Consider the following 23,474-nt stretch of genomic DNA (forward strand, 5'->3'; position numbering starts at 1 on the left):
TGTATGGGCCGTAAAACATGGAAACATTTTACTTCTAAGGCGTTTACACAAATGCATTATCAACGTAGAATTGACGGCATTTGCCGCTACTGGTTATAGAAACATATTTGGGACAGGGTAACATATTTACCAAAGTGTTATGTTGCAACCCACACTACTGCTGCAGCTTATTTTGACAATTAAATTATTTTTGTTTACGCCGGAGGAAAAAAAATATAATACGTATTGAATGGAGAAAGATAATTTGCCTAAAAGTTTAAGTAACCATCAATCGGAAGCAGATAGTTTTAAAGATGATGCAGGTGAAAAGCCTACGAACAGTGACAACGAACATAACGGGGCTTCCTGCAATCCTTCCGCTCCACTTCATCCAGACGACGGCCAAGATGATGAGGATTTGTCACGCATACGTGGTGATGCTATTGGTAATACTTTGTATAGTGAACGTTTTGTACTTTCCACATTATTAAAGTTAACCAAAAATGAGAAGGAACTTGCTGAAAATAAGAGTTTTGAAAATGATCTATGCTCAATGTGGGACATGACAATTGAAGAGGATGTTGTGCTACTGTTATTGGAACATAATGTGCTAGAACTTTTTGCACATTGTATTAATGCTACTGACGATAAACGTTTAGTAGAGATTTTAGTTGGTATTTTGGGCAATATGTGCAATTTCAAGCAATCACGTGAATTGCTTGTTGAAAACATTGCGCTAGTGCAGACACTGCTCGATCTTACGAATTGCACAGATTCTTTAACGCTTTTGCAAATTACGCGCTTATTTTCGGTTGTACTCATACATGCTGATCGTAAAGCCGCATTGCAATGGTATCAACGTATTTGTAATTGTAAAGATTTTGTTAAAAACCTAACATTTATATTAAGCAATTCTATAAATGAACAATTGCTGCGGCAAACTGTGGAAACATTAAATGCTATCCTCGCAAAATTTGCACTAGTCGATCCAAATAAACAAAAGTTAGAAGCAATCAAAAAGAATGTAAACGACAATGACTTGGATGGTGATGGTGATATTTTGCCAACGTTCGAGCAACTTTTTGTTAATGAGGCACTCATCAAAGCTACTATAGAGGCATTCTTAGCATTATTGCCAAGGAAAAATTCGACAGTGTTACAAGATGAAAATGAGGAAGAATATGAAGACGATGATGATGATAGCACAATCATATTTACACAGAGTACATACAACTTAATGCAAATATTCTTAAATATACATTGCATTTTAACACAATACGATGAATTATCGCAAATTAGTTATATGCCACATATTGAAACGTTAATGGATTGCATAAGTTGTATACTTGAGCCGTTATGTAATCCAAAGTATGTGCCACATTTAAGCAATAGAGAACAAGACTTGCTGGATAGTGTCAATGATATTTTAGAGGTAATTTATTGTAAACATCATAGGTGCTATTATTCATAATGTATTATCAATCTTTTGCATATGTGACGTAGCAACTTACGATTCGAGAAAAATAGATTTAAACATCTGCTGACTACCTTAAATACGTAGGTTAAATCGATTTGGTCCCAACTCCATATAACTCTGTCTCTTAGATACATTGATTAATGTTTAAATGTATGCATATAATGCGCTGCAACTGTTTAAATTAACACCACGTACTGTATTCTTGTGAATATATATATTTTTAAATTGTTACTTATTTGTGGTGACTGCGATCTGTAGATAAATAAATAAATCTAGCTGAAGCGGCTAATCTTTTTGCAGATTTTTTCCGCTCAAACTTTGTTGCGCAAACGGAAGTCCGGCCGGTGGTCCCCGTTTGGGTTGACTCTTCTATCAACGTTAGCGCGTTAAGGAATCCAAAACATAAAATCATCCACCTTTACCGATATTGACGGCCTATCGTCTTATCTTTTTGAAAATTGTTTGGCATTGGCGATCCCACTCCTTATTTTTAACAAATCTCTCGAGTGTGGTGAATTTATCGATGTATGGAAAATAACTTTCATTAGCCCAGTTTTCAAGAGCGGTAATAAAAATAACGTCGCTAATTATAGACCCATAGCAAAGTTGTCGACTATTTCTAAACTAAAACGTCTAATCAGTAACAATCAGCATGATTTCATGTCCGGTAGATCCACTGTGACAAATTTAGCAATTTTCTCTGACTATTGCCTATCCGCGTTTAATAATCGTTTACAAGTCGATACTGTAAACACTGATTTCTCAAAAGCGTTTGATAAAGCTAGTCACTCAATCCTAATTTCTAAATTGCCATCTTTGGGTTTCCACTCAACATTTCTTTCTTGGATAAGGTCATATCTTCAACAGGGTAGTTGTGTTGTTGTAATTGACAATACTCACTCTAACTCTTTTATTGCCACCTCCGGCGTGCCGCAAGGGGTATTTTGAGGCCGCTGCTTTTTGTAATCTCTATAAATGATATTTTAGCACTCTAACTTTCTTTTGTACGCTGATCATTTTAAGGCTTTGGAACCATTTCGAAAGCCTCTGACGCGGAAAGGATTCAATATGATCTCGACAATGTCGGTGTGTGGTGTAATACCAATAATCTGCCTCTAAATGTTGGTAAATGCTTTCATGTTACCTTCTCCAAAGCTCGCGAGAATCTTCCCACCTCTTATTTTATTGGTGGCTACCGCCAGTAAAACCCTTAATGATATAAAAGACTTAGTATTAGACTCGAAATTTTCTTTCACTACTCACTTAAATGCTACCATTGCTAGGGCATATTCAGTGCTGGCATATACTTTAAAATTATTGTTCACTGCGTTTGTTCGTTTTCCGTTATTGTATCCCGAGCAGGCCGCTTCGTAACAGAGATACCTTTTATACGGACAATGCCAGGACCCTCTATGCCTCTAATGCACCTTTGTTTAGAGCCATGACCGATTTTAATCTAATCTCAAATTCTTTAATCATCGATTTTTCTTTGCCAAAGCACACTTTTAAATCAATACTCAGTGATATTTATTCTGTGTAATCTGTAATTTTATTGCCATTCATTACAATACATAGTTTGTAATTATCTTAGTTTATCATCAAGCAAAGCTAAAATCTGTTATATAGTCTGTAAGGCCTGAAACACCATAGAGTGTAAATAATAATTAAATAAAAATTAAAAATAAATAAATAAAAATTATTTCAGTTCACATAAACTCCATAGTTGAATAGAAATCATATTCTTTAATGAGCATTTAATTCCACATAGGCACCAGATATGCTCAAGAGTTGTCATGTGACGGTAGGCCCGGGAATTCACAATTTCAGTAGGCTTGAGCTAAAATGAGGGAGATGCCATAATTGAATATAATTTTTGAGGTATTGCCCTGCAACTTTTAATCAAGTGCTTTACTTTTTATACGCAGTCACTGGGCGATCCTTTCGATGAACGTTGCTTGATATATGCCATAAGTATTTGGAATCTATTGAGAGTGGAAAATGACCGCATAGCAAGAAGAACACCACCCGCAAATGATTTCGAAGATATTCCAGTTAAAGAAGATGATTTTAATTTTGATACTAGTTATTTAACAATACTCGACTTAATTATGCGCATGATTAATGCTGCTAGTGAATTACAATTATCGCAAGTTTGGAAAGATAATAATCCTGATGACAATATGAAGAATTTGCAAAACACCTTAAGTATTGGCGATGCTGATGAAGTAACCAAACGATGCTATAGTAAAATACAAAAGGTTTTGGAAAATTCCCAGCAGCCATAATTATTAGTCAGCCGTGAGTATTTATATTTATTTTGATAAATGGTGCCTATCCCAAGCTTACGGATTGAACAATTTTGAGCAAATTGGGTAATTGCATACAAACTTGATTAAACAATCTAAAAACTACTTAACTACATTCATTTTAATATTATCATTAAAGCATAATATGCTATAATAAAGCGCATATTTCATAGCCAATGCAGTAAATTGTTAGTGCACTAAGCACTTTTCTACCAATAAAAAACACTTTGGCCGACGAACGACTACCACTAAAATTAGTCGAAATAATTTTTTGCAAATATTTTCCTAGTACCACTTAGTTATTAGTGGCAGGGGGAAGTTATTTCACTAATTTATTTCCACTATTTTCCATAGGTTTCATTACTAAATTGTTTTGTGATAGTGCTATGTTTCTTAGTAATTAAACTTATTTGCTTTTTCCAGCAGCATCTAACTGCTCACGCAAAGATTCCACCCACGATAATTTTCCTAGTTTAACTTCACCATTACTTTCTACGATTAAATTACTTTGTGCCTCTGCAGTGTTACAATTGCGAAATATTGTATTGTTTTGGGAAGTGCCATGATTTAAATGGCACAATGTATCATCTAGTACAATGCCGCTTGAGATGACCTCTATTTTAGATTGCTCCTCAATGAGATCTGATATATTGATTAGGACTTGCTCTACATCATTTGCTTTAACAAAATTTTCATCCTTTAATTCAGAAAGTTGTAAACTAACTTTTCCGCCATTAGCACGTACTTTGAGATTACCGTGAACTCCAGCTGTTAAATCCATAAAAAGGACAAATAATCAATTATTAAGAAAAATATTACAGGTTGAGGAATTAAACTTAATGCATAGTGCCCGAAAGTTATAATGTCTCTTTCACTTTTGTTATAAAATAACTTGAGTGAGACTACACATCCCGGGCAAAGCAAAATCAAAATTTTAGAAATAAGGATTTTCAATTAGAAGAAAATTTGTCTAAGCGGGGTTGCCCCTCGGCAGTATTTGAAAAGCACTCCGAGTATATTTCTGTCATGAAAAACTCTCAGTGAAAACTCATCTGCCTTGCAGATGCCGTTTGGAGTCGGCATAAAACATGTAAGTCCTTCCGGCCAATTTGTATGGAAAATCAAGAGGAGCACGACGCAAATTGGAAGAGAAGCTCGGCCTTAGATCTCTTCGGAGGTTATCGCGCCTTACATTTTATAATTAACATCTAGCTCTGGGTTTAGCGCGGGACCAATCTCCACTTGAGATTTCGAAATTTTTTGTTTAAGCAAAGCCTTACAAATTTTCTTTCGTCTTACAGTGACATTGCAATATAGAAGCACTATTAGGAAACAGTGGCGATCCATGTTCTATTTGCTAGATTTACCTTCGGGGAAGAGAAGTGGTGGTCGCTTCCCAAGGCAGTCGGTTCTATGTACCGGAGCGACTCGGGATTTTTCTCGACCAAGGACTGTCATTTCAGTGTGACCCCATTTAATTTGTCTCGTCCCTCCCACAAATTGTCATCCTCCCAGCAGCTCCTTGCAGCAGGACTGCTACATATTCTCTTACTCCGGGAAGGTATCGAACTCAATCCGGGTCCGTCTCCTGACCCCGGTCCTGAGAAATGGTTTTGCTGCATTTGCCAGAAAAGAATCTTTTTAGGACGGTCATACTCTGTTCAGTGTGTCTCGTGCAAGGGATGGTTGCATCGGACAGGTTGTTCTGGGCTTGATCCCCAAACCCGACGTCCACGTAACTTTTATAAATCTTTTGTGGCTCCTTGCTGCTCACGCCCAAGGGCGTCCCGTAGTCTACGCCTAAGCGCCCCTCCACTACCTTCCAGCAGCCTCGCTGCTCAGCAAGCCACAACAAGTACCCGCTGCTGCTCGCGCCCCACGGCGCCAACAACTCAAACAGCTGATACCACTCATAACTACTACCTTCGTAGTAGAGCTGGTAGCAATGCTGAGCATCAGCCCCTGCTCTTCTCCCCCCCTCTTTTCTGCAAGCAATCGTGCAGGTCAGGGAAACAGACTCTTAGTCTCTACCTCCGTTTGCACCGTCTGACAGCACAGAATATATAGGTTTGCGACATCCGCTCAATGCAGCTCCTGCCTTGGGTGGTGCCACTTTCCTAGATGTTCTGGTCTCCGCGACGGCAACCCCTCGACGGGTTTCATCGCGCCATGTTGCCAGGTCGCAAACCCAAATCATCCGGGTACCCCAATGCTTGCCCAAGGGCGCCCAGTCCCAAGGCCACAACAGCAATTGCGTCCTGGCCTTCCACAACCTAGGCGTAGTCACCCGTCACTTACCCCTAGAGTGGCGGCGTCACCCCTCATGCACTTCAGAATTCTGCAGTTAAACTGTAATGGACTAACTGGGAAGATTACGGAGATAGTCGATTTCATGAAGCGGCACAACATCCGCATTGCTGCGATTCAAGAGACTAAACTCACAGCAAGATCTGCATTGCAGACCTGCCCTGGGTATAATGTCCACAGAAAGGACCGCGAGAGCGGAAATGGAGGCGGCCTCGCGTTTATTATACACCACTCTGTGCAATATCATATATTTGATCCTGGCATCGACCGCAGGGACAATGTCTTAGAACGTCAAGGCCTATCTGTCCGGTCAGGCGATGCAAATCTAGAAATCATCAACACCTACATCCCTCCTGTCACCTGTTGCCCCAGTGGATACCGCCCTAAAATCGAGGCCTTACTCACTGGCAACAATCGCATTATCTTAGGCGATTTCAATGCCCATCACGACCTATGGCATTCAAACTTGCGGGCGGACAGTAGGGGTGAGATGTTGGCGGATCAAATAGAAGAAACGACGTTCTGCACAATAAACGGAGACGCCCCCACACGTATGGTAGGAAGCTGTCATAGCTCGCCAGATATCTCAATCGTGAGCGCAGAACTCGTAAACTGCGTCAACTGGCAGCCGATGGTAACATTGGCATCCGACCACCTGCCCATACTTATTTCGTTCGAGCGTACCGCCGACTTCATCGTCACCGAAAAACGCACTTTCATAAACTTCAAAAAAGGAAAGTGGGAAGAATATAAATCTGCAACAGACAGCAGCTTTGCTGCCCTCCCTATCCCGACTGATGCCCTCCAATGGGAGCGTGCCTTCCGTAAGGTCATTGAATCCGCCTCGGCACATTTCATTCCCGCCGGGAGAATTCCCGAAATCCGGCCCCACTTCCCGGCGGAGGCCGCGAGCTTAGCGAGGGAACGCGACCTTATAAGACAGCTTGATCCAGGCGACCCCCAAATAAGGGATATAAACCAACGCATCAGATTGCTTGTGGACGAACACAAGCGGGCGAAATGGGAAGAGCCCCTAAGAGGTTGTAACCTCTCTACCGGTGTAGGTAAACTTTGGTCCACCGTAAAGTCCCTATCGAATCCGACTACACACAGAGACAAAGTTTCCATCGCCTTTGGCGATAAAGTGCTGTCGGATGCGGAAAAATGCGCGAGCGCTTTCTGCCGACAATATATAATGCATCCTACGGTCGAAAAAGATAGACGGAGAGCCAATAGACACGCACATAAACACAAATTCAGCGCGTCACCAATCACCATCACCGCTAGAGAGGTTGAGGACGCCATTGTTCGCGCTAAACCATCCAAAGCAGTGGGCCCAGACGGCATAGCCATGCCGATGCTTAAAAGCCTAGGGAAAGAGGGTTTCAAATATTTAGCGCATGTCTTCAATCTGTCTCTCTCCACCTTTGCCATACCCGAGAAATGGAAAATGGCCAAGGTGGTCCCGCTACTAAAGCCTGGGAAACCAGCTAACGTATGTGAGTCATATCGTCCGATATCTCTCCTATCGCCAGTGGCAAAGACGCTTGAAGCCATTTTGCGCCCTTATTTCCAAGCACATTTGCAGCTAGCCCCTCATCAGCATGACTTCAGAAAACTCTATAGCACTACCTCCGCGCTAAATGTCATTAGCACCCAGATAAATTGCGGTTTGAATCAAAACCCCCACCATAGAACAGTACTCGTAGCGCTAGACCTATCAAAAGCCTTTGATACGGTCAACCATGGCTCATTACTGCAAGACCTGGAAGGGTCTACCCTTCCCCCATGTCTCAAAAGGTGGACCGCAAATTATCTGGGTGGTCGGCAGGCATCGGTGCAATTCAGAAACGAAACATCAAAACCAAGGAGAATTAAACAAGGGGTGCCACAGGATGGTGTCCTATCCCCACTTTTGTTTAATTTCTACATATCTAAGCTACCTTCACCACCGGAAGGAGTCACAATCGTTTCCTACGCCGATGACTGCACAATAATGGCCACAGGCCCAGGCCCAGAGATCGATGAGCTATGCAATAAAATAAACGGCTATCTCCCTGATCTCTCCAGTTTTTTCGCCTCGCGAAACCTGGCATTGTCACCGACTAAATCTTCCGCGACCTTATTTGCAACATGGACGCCCCAAATGTCGACCATATTGAACATCCACGTCGATGGCACTACGCTACCGACTGTCCTACATCCCAAAATCTTGGGTGTGACGTTTGATCAGGATCTACATTTTGGTGCGCACGTAACCGCAATTGTTCCGAGAATTCAGAGCCGTAATAAAATCTTCAAATCCCTTGCTGGCAGTACCTGGGGAAAAGATAAAGAAACGCTCATGACCACATACAAAGCAATTAGCCAGCCGATTACGTGCTACGCGTCACCCATATGGTCGCCAAGCCTAAAAACTACTCACTGGAAGAAACTACAGGCCTGCCAAAATACTGCTCTCAGAATCGCCACGGGCTGTCTTCTTATGTCCCCAGAACACCATCTGCATAATGAGGCGAGAATACTCCCCATCAGGGAGAGAAATGAGATGCTGACCAAACAGTTTCTGTTGATACCAGAAACCTGGGCTTCCCAACAGACATCTGATTGACGAACCGCCTAGGGGCCCAAGGAGTCATCTCCGTAAGCATTTTGAGGAAATACGGCACCTGAGAACCCAGCCGTATGAAGCGAAAAAACACAAGCAGGTCCTTGGTAAACTCCATAGACAGGCGTCGGACCTTTATGTCGGGAATTGCCCGGTGAATCCAGTACTTGAAGAAAAATATCCAGAACTCGCGGAAGAGGAACGCATACTCCCCAGGGAAACGCGTGTCACTCTTGCTCAACTTCGTTCTGGATACTGTAACAGGTTAAACTCTTACCTTTCCAGAATCAACCCCGACATACAAAATGTATGCCCCGCTTGCAATGTGTCCCCACATGACACCAACCATCTCTTTAATTGTAATGTGGAACCAACGCCTCTAACACCCCTTTCCTTATGGTCCACCCCTGTTGAAACGGCAAGTTTCCTTGGACTCCCGTTAGAGGATATTGATGACAATTTGTGATCGGTCGCGGCTAATAGGTGGGGCGAGCATTGCTACAACAACAACAAGAAGTGGTGGTTTTAATGTAGTGGGCAATATTTTCAGAAATATACATATCTGAGAGAACTCTTCGGTACATAAAAAAACACCTTCCACCTCTAGGTCAATGTACTCCAGCACAAACCAAATCCAATTAGTTTTACTGGTAAAATGCCCTGCGCTGTTCTCATAAAATTTCACTCATAAATTAATTTACCAAATAAAAAAAAAACTACTCACTCATGTTCAGAGTTCCACCCTTTTGCACATCTACTTCCGTTTTCTTATGCACATTTTTCAGCGTTAAGGTACCGCTATTCGTTACAAATCTCGATTCTTCCACATAGCAAGAGTTTGTCGAAATGTTGCCACCATCTGTCTTGCAGCTCAACTGATCGCCTTGCAATTTTTCAAAGGACATATTCTGAAAAATACATATATAAATATGAAAGTTAGTTCACTCTTTTTCTTTAGGATTATACGTTCATGCCAAGTACCACCCACCCCTTCTTTGCTCGTTTCCACTCTAGTTACTCTACCTAAGAGCATACCCTTGCATCTAATATTCCCTTCAGCACTTTCCAATGTTACACTATCTGCTCGTACTTCTTTAATGTCTATATTTTTGTTTGCCTTCACCTTTACTTCTGAACTTAAAATATTGCTCACTGTAACACTATCCTGTGCTTCAACATGTAAATCCGACCGTATGGGTATCTCCAAGTTACAATGAAAATCGGGTGCATTTGATATTTTATTTATATCGATATTTATTAAACGCTCATCCTCACTCACATTCACCTGCAATGCTACTGGACAGTTTCGTACATGTCCACCGTGTAGCTCAGCAATGAGCACATTTGCATCTGGATATTCATGCACATCGGCCGCTTTAATACGTAAATAAATATCGGAGCGTATGTTTATCCGTGGAAACGGTGAAATGTAACGAAACGTTTCCTGATGCACTTGTTTGTTGGATGGCGTCGCGCCAGATATTAGCTTTTCCATTTTATTGGGTTTTAATGATTTTTTTGCCAATTGCCGTGTATTATTTTTACGCATAAGTGGTGCTAATTTACGTATTAAAAGCATTTCCTATCGCTGAAAATTTGTTTCACCCAATTGCAGAGAAAATCAATGGCAAAGTCTGTCAAACTATCCAGCTGATCGGTCGGTAGAGTTGGGTCGTTTCGTTCTGAACTTGTTCAATTAACCGGGTCTCTCAACTGAACAAGTGAACTAGATCTTCGATTTCACGCTTCCCAAGGCAGTCGGTTCTATGTACCGGAGCGACTCGGGATTTTTCCCGACCAAGGACTGTCATTTCAGTGTGACCCCATTTATTTTGTTTCGTCCCTCCCACAAATTGTCATCCTCCCAGCAGCTCCTTGCAGCAGGACTGCTACATATTCTCTTACTCCGGGAAGGTATCGAACCCAATCCGGGTCCGTCTCCTGACCCCGGTCATGAGAAATGGTTTTGCTGCATTTGCCAGAAAAGAATCTTTTTAGGACGGTCATACTCTGTTCAGTGTGTCTCGTGCAAGGGATGGTTGCATCGGACAGGTTGTTCTGGGCTTGATCCCAAAACCCGACGTCCACGTAACTTTTATAAATCTTTTGTGGCTCCTTGCTGCTCACGCCCAAGGGCGTCCCGTAGTCTACGCCTAAGCGTATCCCCACTACCTTCCAGCAGCTTCGCTGCTCAGCAAGCCACAACAAGTACCCGCTGCTGCTCGCGCCCCACGGCGCCAACAACTCAAACAGCTGATACCACTCATAACTACTACCTTCGTAGTAGAGCTGGTTGCAATGCTGAGCATCAGCCCCTGCCCCCGTCTTCTTCTCCCCCCCTCTTTTCTGGCAGCAATCGTGCAGGTCAGGGAAACAGACTCTTAGTCCCTGCCTCCGTTTGCACCGTCTGCCAGCACAGAATATATAGGTTTGCGACATCCGCTCAATGCAGCTCTTGCCTTGGGTGGTGCCACTTTCCTAGATGTTCTGGACTCCGCGACGGCAACCCCCCGACGGGTTTCATCGCGCCATGTTGCCAGGTCGCAAACCCAAATCATCCGGGTACCCCAATGCTTGCCCAAGGGCGCCCAGTCCCAAGGCCACAACAGCAATTGCGTCCTGGCCTTCCACAACCTAGGCGTAGTCACCCCTCACTTACCCCTAGAGTGGCGGCGTCACCCCTCATGCACTTCAGAATTCTGCAGTTCAACTGTAATGGACTAACTGGGAAGATTACGGAGATAGTCGATTTCATGAAGCGGCACAACATCCGCATTGCTGCGATTCAAGAGACTAAACTCACAGCAAGATCTGCATTGCAGACCTGCTCTGGTTATAATGTCCACAGGAAAGACCGCGAGAGCGGAAATGGAGGCGGCCTCGCGTTTATTATACACCACTCTGTGCAATATCATATATTTGATCCTGGCATCGACCGCAGTGACAATGTCTTAGAACGTCAAGGCCTATCTGTCCGGTCAGGCGATGCAAATCTAGAAATCATCAACATCTACATCCCTCCTGTCACCTGTTGCCCCAGTGGATACCGCCCTAATATCGAGGCCTTACTCACTGGCAACAATCGCATTATCTTAGGCGATTTCAATGCCCATCACGACCTATGGCATTCAAACTTGCGGGCGGACAGTAGGGGTGAGATGTTGGCGGATCAAATAGAAGAAACGACGTTCTGCACAATAAACGGAGACGCCCCCACACGTATGGTAGGAAGCTGTCATAGCTCGCCAGATATCTCAATCGTGAGCGCAGAACTCGTAAACTGCGTCAACTGGCAGCCGACGGTAACATTGGCATCCGACCACCTGCCCATACTTATTTCGTTCGAGCGTACCGCCGACTTCATCGTCACCGAAAAACGCACTTTCATAAACTTCAAAAAAGGAAAGTGGGAAGAATATAAATCTGCAACAGACAGCAGCTTTGCTGCCCTCCCTATCCCGACTGATGCCCGCCAAGGGGAGCGTGCCTGCCGTAAGGTCATTGAATCCGCCTCGGCACATTTCATTCCCGTCCCGAAATCTGGCCCCACTTCCCGGCGGAGGCCGCGAGCTTAGCGAGGGAACGCGACCTTATAAGACAGCTTGATCCAGGCGACCCCCAAATAAGGGATATAAACCAACGCATCAGATTGCTTGTGGACGAACACAAGCGGGCGAAATGGGAAGAGCACCTAAGAGGTTGTAACCTCTCTACCGGTGTAGGTAAACTTTGGTCCACCGTAAAGTCCCTATCGAATCCGACTAAGCACAAAGACAAAGTTTCCATGGCCTTTGGCGATAAGGTGCTGTCGGATGCGAAAAAATGCGCGAGCGCTTTCTGCCGACAATATATAATGCATCCTACGGTCGACAAAGATAGACGGAGAGCCAATAGACACGCACATAAACACAAACTCAGCGCGTCACCAATTACCATCACCGCTAGAGAGGTTGAGGACGCCATTGGTCGCGCTAAACCATCCAAAGCAGTGGGCCCAGACGGCATAGCCATACCGATGCTTAAAAACCTAGGGAAAGAGGGTTTCAAATATTTAGCGCATGTCTTCAACCTGTCTCTTTCCACCTTTGTCATACCCGAGAAATGGAAAATGGCCAAGGTGGTCCCGCTACTAAAGCCTGGGAAACCAGCTAACGTAGGTGAGTCATATCGTCCGATATCTCTCCTATCGCCAGTGGCAAAGACGCTTGAAGCCATTTTGCTCCCTTATTTCCAAGCACATTTGCAGCTAGCCCCTCATCAGCATGGCTTCAAAAAACTCCATAGCACTACCTCCGCGCTAAATGTCATTAGCACCCAGATAAATTGCGGTTTGAATCAATATCCCCACCATAGAACAGTACTCGTAGCGTTAGACCTATCAAAAGCTTTTGATATGGTCAACCATGGCTCGTTACTGCAAGACCTGGAAGGGTCCACCCTTCCCCCATGTCTTAAAAGGTGGACCGCAAATTATCTGGGTGGTCGGCAGGCATCGGTGCAATTCAGAAACGAAACATCAAAACAAAGGAGAATTAAACAAGGGGTGCCACAGGGTGGTGTCCTATCCCCGCTTTTGTTTAATTTCTACATATCTAAGCTACCTTCACCACCGGAAGGAGTCACAATCGTTTCCTACGCCGATGACTGCACAATAATGGCCACAGGCCCAGGCCCAAAGGTCGATGAGCTATGCAATAAAATAAACGGCTATCTCCCTGATCTCTCCAGTTTTTTCGCCTCGCGAAACCTGGCATTGTCACCGACTAAATCTTCCGCGACCTTATTTACAACATGGACGCCCCAAATGTCGACCATATTGAACATCCACGTCGATGGCACTACGCTACCGACTGTCCTACACCCCAAAATCTTGGGTGTGACGTTTGATCAGGATCTACATTTTGGTGCGCACGCAACCGCAATTGTTCCAAGAATTCAGAGCCGTAATAAAATCCTCAAATCCCTTGCTGGCAGTACCTGGGGAAAAGATAAAGAAACGCTCTTGACCACATACAAAGCAATTAGCCAGCCGATTACGTGCTACGCGTCACCCATATGGTCGCCAAGCCTAAAAACCACCCACTGGAAGAAACTACAGGCCTGCCAAAATACTGCTCTCAGAATCGCCACGGGCTATCTTCTTATGTCCCCAGAACACCATCTGCATAATGAGGCGAGAATACTCCCCATCAGGGAGAGAAATGAGATGCTGACCAAACAGTTTCTGTTGAATACCCAGAAACCTGGGCATCCCAACAGACATCTGATTGACGAACCAGCACCGCCTAGGGGCCTAAGGAGTCATCTCCGTAAGCATTTTGAGGAAATACGGCACCTGAGAACCCAGCCGTATGAAGCGGAAAAACACAAGCAGGTCCTTGGTGAACTCCATAGACAGGCGTCGGACCTTTATGTCGGGAATTGCCCGGTGAATCCAGTACTTGAAGAAAAATATCCAGAACTCGCAGAAGAGGAACGCATACTCCCCAGGGAAACGCGTGTCACTCTTGCTCAACTTCGTTCTGGATACTGTAACAGGTTAAACTCTTACCTATCCAGAATCAACCCCGACATACAAAATGTATGCCCTGCTTGCAATGTGTCCCCACATGACACCAACCATCTCTTTAATTGTAATGTGGAACCAACGCCTCTAACACCCCTTTCCTTATGGTCCACCCCTGTTGAAACGGCAAGTTTCCTTGGACTCCCGTTAGAGGATATTGATGACAATTTGTGATCGGTCGCGGCTATTAGGTGGGGCGAGCATTGCTACAACAACAACAACATCTTCGATTTCGGTTCTATTTGTTCTTTTAGTTCGTTTTATCTAATGTTATTCTTTCTCTCTTCTCGTTCGTGAACATTGTAAATTCATACATACATAGAAATTCACAGTGAGCACGAATGTCGATGATGGCACTTACACTAAAGATATGTGTGGCTCTGCTACAAAAAGTTATGTGTGGCAACAACGAATTCTGTAAAAATGTTGTGACAACACGGACTATTTATGAACAACATCTTTTGTAAGAAACTAACTATTACATTTATTAAACTTGAAAAGTTCATATTTACAATTTGTGTCTGTACTCTTTCAACTTCCTGGATCTTCCGAAATGTATAACTTTTTTTAAGTTAATTATACATATATATATTAACTTATTTATTCATAACACATTTAAATATACCGACACAAAGCATTGCTGCATACACACCCCCATCTATACTTGTTGACATTTTTCGTGGGTGTGAGCAGCAGTGAACAAATTTGCATCAAATGAACAAAACGAACAACTTGTTCGTTCATCAGAAAAAGAACGAAAGAACCGAATCTCTGAAATGAACGAAAAAGCACAACTCTATCGGTCGGGAAATTGAAACGAAGTAAACAAAAGAGGAAACTGCAAATTGAAAGTAAAATCGATAAAAGAGATGTATAAACGAATGAAATAAAAGCAACATACCCCGTAGGAACCATGGTTCAAAAATTTTGGTACTGTGCCAACAAAAATAGAAGGTAAAACCATTTCTTCAGCTATCGTAATTGTTTTGGTAAAAGTCTAGATCAGTTGACGACTGCAAAAGCGCGTTTAACGGCTGAATTGTGTAATTCAGTCTCATCTCAAGTCTCTAAATATGAGATTTTCCTTTAGAGACAATTTTTATGACATAGAGTTAGATGTTTTTTTTTAAGTATTTTCTCTTTTTTAATTTTTTCTATACTTATTTTAATTTGAGGAATAAAACAATATATCTCAAGCTTTTTTCGAAAATAATTTTCATACTCTTTCTGAAATTTTCATGTTTGTGATCTGCTCCAGTCCAGCTCACAAATTACACTACTCAACAAATTTTGATCAACTTTAGTCTCCCAGGCCTTTCCTAAAGTGATATTTTCTCCTGATTCCGAATATGACTTCCATTTTCCTGTGGCAGATCTATTTTCTGAGATATCGGCGAAAATATGAAAATTCCCATTTTTGCAGAACACTACTTTATATAGGTACGGACAAAATTTGTATTTTTCATTTTTTCGTTTTACACTGTTGAATTATGCATTATACTAATTTCCATAAAAATTTCTTGCCTTCACCTCCTTTAAGTACCTTCAGTAGTTTGGCCACTATGCCAAAAAACGTTCAAAAAATGTTGAAAAAAAAAAATAAATTTTTTACAAAATTTCAGATTTAACCACTTTAACATCGGAAAAATTCTATTGACGAAAAAAAGTTAGCCCTCCTATGTTGTAGGCAATTTAATTACGAAAATTTTAAACATACCAATACAACAATCAGACGTGCCATTGAGACTATAGTCCCGTTAATTTGCAAGCGTCTATCCTACAATTTTTTAAAGAGAAAATTTTTATTCAAACTACGTTTTTATTTTTTTATAACGTTTTATTATAGACATATGCTTGCACGTTAAACTGTATTCAATTGAGTAATATGAGTATAAATCAGCAATTCAGTAAAAAACAACAACGACAACAACATTAAATACATACATATCTACATCTAAAAAAGTCAAATTGAGTTTTACCGTGGTGGTCAATAGTGACGGACGTGGGTACTTTTAACTACCCGTTTATAATTTTCTGGGTTTGTCCCGTATTATTGTCCAGCAATAATCTCCCATCAATTTTTCATTCCAAAAACCTTGGTAACGCTTTTCAAAAATCATGAGGTCTTGGTGAAACCTTTTACCCTGTTCATCACTTTCAGCACCTAGGTTTGCGGGAAAATTATCCAAATGTGAATGCAAAAAATGCATTTTGAGGGACATGTTGCATTTCATAGCACTTTAGTTTTTCAACAAAGCTTTGAGCATCATGAGGTCTTGGTGAAACCTTTTACCCTGTTCATCACTTTCAGCACCTAGGTTTGCGGGAAAATTATCCAAATGTGAATGCAAAAAATGCATTTTGAGGGACATGTTGCATTTCATAGCACTTTAGTTTTTCAACAAAGCTTTGAGCATCTCTCTATAGTTGGGATCTTTGTTGCTGCCAAGAAATCCACTAACGACTTGCTTAAAGCTGTCCCAAGCCGCTGCTTCTACTGATGATAAATGATTCGCAAAATTTTCGCCTTTCAGCAACTTTCTAATTTGTGGACCAACAAATATACCTTCTTTTAATTTGGCTTGAGTTATTTTAGGGAAAATTTTGTTAGGAACTGGAAGGAGCGCGTCCTTATTTAAAGCCTTTACAAAATTTTTCATTAATCCTAATTTGATGTGAAGTGCTGGCAAAATAACTCGTTCGGGATTTACTAAAGGCGGGTTTGCGATATTGAAGGCACCTGGTTCGTACTCAGCTCTTGGTGGCCAGTTTTCTTGAATATAATGGGTTTCTCTAGCACGGCTGTCCCAAATACAGAGCAATATTTAGTGAAACCTCCTTGAAGTCCGAGAATTATAGCTACAACCTGGGATGTATTTCATATACTATTTATTTTAAATTGTACCACCGAAACTGCTTATCTTTAAGTCCGCACAAATATTCCAATTAAATTGTTTATATTGAATGAGCTCAAGTAAATTGGATATGCTTAAATAAGTTTCTTTAGTATTCTCAGAATGTGCCACTGGTATTGACGGTAACGAATTTCCTTTATGGAGTAATGCTGCTTTTAAATTGTGCTTTGAACTGTCTATAAACAAGCGCCAATCATCCACTTTATTTTCTAATTTTTTGTGCTTCAAATAAACCTTGAACATTATTGCAGTAGCAAATATTTTCACTTTTAGTAAAAAAAGAAGAGAAAGTCTTGTGTCTTTTTCGAAATTTGGAAGTACTTGTCGACGGGCCCAGGCTGCCCCATTGCTGGAAACCAGATCCTAGAACTTCGCTATCAAATTTCGATAATTTCAAATCTCTGGCCAAGTCATTAAGTTCGGCTTGTGAGACTCGATGTGGGACCTCTCCTTCTTGTTCTTACTTACTTACTTACTTACTTAATTGGCGCTTAACCGTCTAAACGGTTCAGTCTTGTTCACTGTCTGAATTATCTGTTTCGGAGTCACTTTCGCTTGAGGCTTCAAAGCTTATAGGCGGCCTAGGTATGGATAAGGTATGGTCATGTAGTTTTGGTTTTTTTAGCTGATGCCACATTTGGATAACTTATTAATTTACTCTTTTTTCTCGTTTTACCTTTAAAGTCTATCACGCAAAAATATCACTGGTCGTGATTAAAGGGTTCAGTCCACATCATTGGAACACCAAACTTCAAGTTATGACCTTTACCCGATACCCGTCTCATTAAAGTTAATCTACAGGAGGCGCAAATTAAATGAGGTGTCCAAGATTTATCGAGATTTTTTACACGGAAACCGAAATAATGAAAGTATGCATCTTTGACAGAATTAGTTATTTTCCGAGCTGAGTTCCCGAAAATATAATGTCTGCAAATAAAGCAAAAATCATCCGGATTATTTTTACATTTAAAATCTCTTTTGCAACAAGCCATTTCGTAAACACATCTACGTATCTATAGTATGTATAAATTTGCACTACAATTTGCAAAACAAAATTTACAACAAACAGTAGTGACAATTAAATACATGATGTCTTTTTAAATTTATTAGACCCTAAGGTAGAGTGACCAAATGAAATGTCTCGCCAATTTTATCAAAGTAAAACTAAAATTTTAGAATAGACGCTTGCAAGTTAACGGGGCTATAGTCTCAACGGCACGTCCGATTGTTGCACTGGTATGCTTAACATTTTCGTAGTTAAACTGCGTACAACATAGGAGGGATAACTTTTTTTCGTCCATAGAATTTTTCCGATTTTAAAGTGGTGAAATCTGAAATTTTGTAAAAAATTTCTTTTTTTTTCTCAAAATTGTTTCAACGTTTTTTGGCATACTGGCCAAACTACTGAAGATATTGAAAGGAGGTGATGGCAAGAAATGTTTATGGGAATTAGTATAATGTATAATTCAACAGTTTAAAACGAAAAAATGAAAACTACAAATTTTTGCCCTACCTATATGAAGTAGTGCTCTGCAAAAATGGGAATTTTCATACTTTCGCCGATATCTGGGAAACTAGATCTGCCACAGGAAAATGGACGTCATATTCGGAATCAGGAGAAAATTATACTTTAGGAAAGGCCTATTTTATTTTTGGTGATTTTTTTTGTCGAGTAGTGTTAGGGATTGCTTTTGTGAGTCTGGAGACACGAGACAGCTCACAGAATGGCAATTTGTCTCAAAAGTGATTTTCATCCCAAATAGTCTCTAATGGTGGCTAGAGACAGCTTACTGAATTCAGCTGTCAAAGTAACGGAAGCGATCTCAAACAATGCGGCGGAAAAGGAAAATTTTAACTCTGTCAGGAGCTATTTGTAGTTTGAAGTTGACAACTTTCATGTAGTTGTTGTAATTTTGTTGTATACAGAGTAAAATATGTACAACGGGACTTCGAGCGGATTATTTTTGATACCATGTCATGGGTGGACTGCCCACAGTGGTTTTTTATAAGGGCGGATGATGGTTACCAACGCTGAGAGGTTTCCTTTTTCTGCTGCCTTCGGATTAATGATACAGAGGTCTTTTAACACAACGCCCGATATTTTAGTGGACGCGTATTAGCACTCGATCGCTGTTCTAAACATTTTCCATATTTTCCCTGAAGCAGGGATGGCCTCTTGTACAAATCCGCGCTTACAGTTGCTTCTGATTTACCATTAGAGACGATTATTGGACTAGTTTTCTGCAAAAATGGGAATTTTCATACTTTCGGCGATATCTGGGAAACTAGATCTGCCACAGGAAAATAGACGTCATATTCGGAATCAGGAGAAAATTTTACTTTAGGAAAGGCCTATTTTATTTTTGGTGATTTTTTTTGTCGAGTAGTGTTAGGGATTGCTTTTGTGTGAGTCTGGAGACACGAGACAGCTTACAGAATGGCAATTTGTCTCAAAAGTGATTTTCACCCCAAATAGTCTCTAATGGTGGCTAGAGACGGCTTACTGAATTCAGCTGTAAAAGTAACGGGAGCGATCTCAAACAATGCGGCGGAAAAGGAAAATTTTAACTCTGTCAGGAGCTATTTGTAGTTTGAAGTTGACAACTTTCATGTAGTTGTTGTAATTTTGTTGTATACAGAGTAAAATATGTACAACGGGACTTCGAACGGATTATTTTTGATACCATGTCATGGGTGGACTGCCCACAGTGGTTTTTTATAAGGGCGGATGATGGTTACCAACGCTGAGAAGTTTCCTTTTTCTGCTGCCTTCGGATTAATGATACAGAGGCCTTTTGACACAACGCCCGATATTTTAGTGGACGCGTATTAGCACCCGATCGCTGTTCTAAACATTTTCCATATTTTCCCTGAAGCAGGGATGGCCTTTTGTACAAATCCGCGCTTACAGTTGCTTCTGATTTCCCATTAGAGACGATTATTGGACTTGATTTGATTTCTGTATTCAGTAAGCGCAAGACAAAAAAAACGCACCAAATCAACAAAATTCACAACCAAAAAAAAACATTGTACTCAAACATTGAACGAATAATATAACACTGCATTTTGGCAATTTAACATTGTGTTGTTTCGGCTGATCTTGATAAGGCTCAGGCTTGACACTCTCATTTTTGTTTGGTAAAACTCAAAGTGGGGGCTTGAGCAGTTTAAAATCGATTCTTATAGAAAAAAAGGTTTAAATATTTTCTTTCTTAATTTTAAATAACGATTTTTAGGCCCGGTTTTTCAGTAGTTGGTTAAGCTAAGCTTGAACTAAGTTTGCTTAAAATCTAGTCAAATTTATACTCCAGTTAAACTACTGAGCAGTTTTTCAGTCACAGTTTAAGGCCGCCTTTGGGGTATGCTTTTTTGTGCTGCAACATTGGTTTTTTTATTATCTATATAATTTGTAGATACGGCAACAGATGGATTTTGTTTACCCAACAAACATGGAAAAAAATTCTCCAGCGAAATTATATATATAGTTCCGGAAGTGATATCCAACATCATTATTTAATTATTCTTAAACCAAATAGTTCTCGAGTTGATATCCAACTTCATTCTCCAATCACTATTCAACCTTTGAGACATTTTGTAAAATTAACAGTTTTCGAGTTGATCTCCATTAGCTGTGTTTTTTTTCACATCTATATACGTTTACGCTTAAACTTTATATAGACTGCTAAGCGACAAACTTTAAATACACCTCTGAAATTGCTAGGCATAAAATTAGTACTACTAAATTTCAATACGCATTATACTCAGATGTAACAGAAATATGTGTCTATGTTTCACCCTCTGCACTAATTCTATGTATTCTATGCGCGTCCACTATTTACCTCAACTGATTCAGCTAAATGTTATCCACAGAAATGCAACAGAGAGTTGTGTCTCCGCTTTTCGGTACACCCTGTGCTGTAGCTAGTTGTTTAACCACTGCCGCTAGATGGGTCTCCTAAGCATTATCTAAACGAAGATAGGCGTTTTTTTCACGCGCAAACGAAACGTATACGCGTGTAAAAAAAAACACGGCTATTGTCATTAATATTTTCCAATTAATATCCTAATTTCGAGGGATTTTGAGAAATTCTTAGATGAACATTCAACACATTTATCCAGTTGATATCCTACATTGCATGTCGAGTTGAGGTGGAGATGAAAAAAATATCCAAGGTGGTACCACCAAAACCAACAGCTGTTTGTTCTAAGAAATAAAAACCTGGTTGATAGCAGTAATGAAGCGTAAGTAATCAAAAATAAATTATATAGGCGGCCGCCGTGGTGTGATGCAAGCGAGCTCCGCCTACCACACCGAGATCCTGGGTTCATGCCCCGGGCAAAGCTATATCAAAATTTTATAAACAAGGCTTTTCAATTAGTATAAAGTTTTTCTAAGCGGGGTTGCCCCTCGGCAGTGTTTGGCAAGCACTCCGTTTGTATTTCTGTCATGAAAAACTCTCAGTGAAAACTCATCCGCCGTGCATATGCCGTTCGGAGTCGGCATAAAACGAGTAGGTCCCGTCCCGCCAATTTGTAGGAAAAATTAAAAGGAGCACGACGCAACTTGGAAGAGAAGATCGGCCTAAAATCTCTTCGGAGGTTAGCGTGTCACATTTATTTTTTAAATTATATATACTCACTTACTTACTTAATTGGCGCTTAACCGTCTAAACGGTTATGGCCGTCCAACAAGGCGCGCCAGTCGCTTCTTCGCTCCGCCAACCGGCGCCAATTGGTCACACCAAGGGAGTTTAAATCGTTTTCCACCTGGTCCTTCCAACGGAGTGGGGGCCGCCCTCTACCTCTGCTTCCATAGGCGGGTTCCAATAGAAACACTTTTTTGGCCGGAGCATCATCTTTCATTCGCATAACATGGCCTAGCCAGCGCAGCCGCTGCGTTTTAATTCGCTGGACTATATTGATGTATGCGTATAGCTCGTACAGCTCATCATTAAATCTTCTTCGGTACTCGCCATCGCCAACGCGTAGAGGTCCATAAATCTTTCGAAGAACTTTTCTCTCGAACACTCCCAAAGCCGCTTCATCTGCTGTTGTCATGGTTCATGCTTCTGCCCCATATAGCAGGACGGGTACGATAAGTGAGTTGTAGAGTATGATTTTTGTTCGCCGAGAGAGGACTTTACTTTTCAATTGACTACCTTGCCCAAAGTAGCATTTATTGGCAATATTGATTCTTTGCTGGATTTCAGTGCTGATGTTGTTGCTAGTGTTGATGCTGGTTCCCAAATAAACGAAGTCTTTTACTATTTCGAAATTATGGCTGCCAACAGTAGCGTGGTTGCCACGGCGCGTATGCGCTGACTTTTTGCTCGATGACAGCAGGTACTTCGTTTTGTCCTCATTCACCATCAAACCCATCTTTACCGCTTCTTTTTCCAGTTTGGAGTAAGCAGAACTAACAGCGCGGGTACTTAGGCCGATGATATCAATGTCAGCAGCATATGCCAGTAATTGCACGCTTTTATAGTATATTGTTCAAGTGCGGTTAAGTTCTGCAGCTGGTATAATTTTCTCCAGCATCAAATTAAAGAGATCGCGCGATAGGGGGTCACCCTGTCTGAAACCTCGTTTAGATTCGAACGGCTCGGAGAGGTCCTTCCCAATTCTGACTGAGCTGATGGTGTTGCTCAACGTCATTTTGCACAGCCGGATAAGTTTTGCGGGGAAACCAAATTCAGACATAGCGGCATATAGGCAGCTCCTTTTCGTGCTGTCGAAGGTCGACGAAGAGGTGATGTGTGTCGATTCTCTTTTCAGGGGTTTTTTCCAAGATTTGGCGCATTGTGAAAATCTGGTCGATGGTAGATTTACCAGGTCTGAAGCCGCACTGATAAGGTCCGATCAGCCGGTTCACGGTGGGCTTCAATCTTTCGCACAATACACTTGAAATGACCTTATATGCGATATTAAGAAGGCTCATTCCACGATAGTTGGTGCATCGATTGCGTGATCGGGTTCTTCATCTCTGCGCGGTGAATTGCTGCCTCCATTTAGGAGAGCAGAGAAGTGTTCCCTCCATAATCTAAGCACTATCTGGACATCAGTTACAAGGTCGCCGTTTTCGTTCTTACAGGAGTTTGCCCCGGTCTTAAAACCTTCCGTCTGTCGCCGTATTTTTTGGTAGAATTTTCGGGCGTTATTCCTGGTGGCTAGCAGCTCAAGCTCCTCGCACTCACGTCTTTCTGCTTATGCTTTTCTCTTCCTGAAAAGGCGTCTCGCTTCCTTTTTCAACTCACGATAGCGTTCACACACTCCTCTTGTCGCGCTCGCGTTTAACGTAGCCCTGTAGGCAGCG

General features: G+C 41.5%; 2 protein-coding genes across 5 annotated transcripts; one reads left to right on the forward strand and one right to left on the reverse strand.

Moving 5' to 3' along the window:
• Window positions 1–17,919, forward strand: LOC137245282 (uncharacterized). Of its 3 annotated transcripts, none has more exons than XM_067775674.1 (3): window positions 1–1,411; window positions 3,382–3,754; window positions 17,843–17,919. In XM_067775674.1, the coding sequence occupies exons 1-2, from the start codon at window positions 230–232 to the stop codon at window positions 3,739–3,741; spliced, it is 1,542 nt and encodes a 513-aa protein (XP_067631775.1). In that variant the 5' UTR covers window positions 1–229; the 3' UTR covers window positions 3,742–3,754; window positions 17,843–17,919. The 3 variants fall into 3 exon arrangements, with proteins under 3 accessions (XP_067631775.1, XP_067631776.1, XP_067631774.1); XM_067775675.1 differs by lacking the exon at window positions 17,843–17,919 and adding an exon at window positions 15,866–15,883; XM_067775673.1 differs by lacking the exon at window positions 17,843–17,919 and having other exon boundaries at window positions 3,382–4,018.
• LOC137245284 (protein FAM185A) lies at window positions 2,983–10,322 on the reverse strand. 2 transcript variants are annotated; one of them, XR_010951289.1, is made up of 4 exons: window positions 9,666–10,322; window positions 9,402–9,585; window positions 3,369–4,530; window positions 2,983–3,293 (listed from the first exon to the last, which is right to left on the reverse strand). XR_010951289.1 is itself a non-coding variant. In XM_067775678.1 (3 exons), the coding sequence occupies exons 1-3, from the start codon at window positions 10,254–10,256 to the stop codon at window positions 4,169–4,171; spliced, it is 1,137 nt and encodes a 378-aa protein (XP_067631779.1). In that variant the 5' UTR covers window positions 10,257–10,322; the 3' UTR covers window positions 2,983–4,168. The 2 variants fall into 2 exon arrangements, 1 of the variants encoding a protein (XP_067631779.1); XM_067775678.1 differs by having other exon boundaries at window positions 2,983–4,530.
• Window positions 17,920–23,474: the final 5,555 nt, after the last annotated feature.

This window comes from Eurosta solidaginis, chromosome 3, assembly GCF_040869045.1.
Source record: "Eurosta solidaginis isolate ZX-2024a chromosome 3, ASM4086904v1, whole genome shotgun sequence".
Lineage (NCBI taxonomy): Eukaryota > Metazoa > Arthropoda > Insecta > Diptera > Tephritidae > Eurosta > Eurosta solidaginis.

Bases quoted from the DNA above. Each gene is read 5' to 3' on its own strand.
- LOC137245282 (XM_067775674.1), top strand. From the start codon at position 230: ATGGAGAAAGATAATTTGCCTAAAAGTTTAAGTAACCATCAATCGGAA. The intron at 1,412-3,381 runs GTAATTTATTGT...TTTTATACGCAG, and splicing joins GTGTCAATGATATTTTAGAG to TCACTGGGCGATCCTTTCGA.
- LOC137245284 (XM_067775678.1), bottom strand. From the start codon at position 10,256: ATGCTTTTAATACGTAAATTAGCACCACTTATGCGTAAAAATAATACA. The intron at 9,586-9,665 runs GTGGGTGGTACT...TGTATTTTTCAG, and splicing joins TGGAAACGAGCAAAGAAGGG to AATATGTCCTTTGAAAAATT. The intron at 4,531-9,401 runs GTGAGTAGTTTT...TGGATTTAACAG, and splicing joins GGGTGGAACTCTGAACATGA to CTGGAGTTCACGGTAATCTC.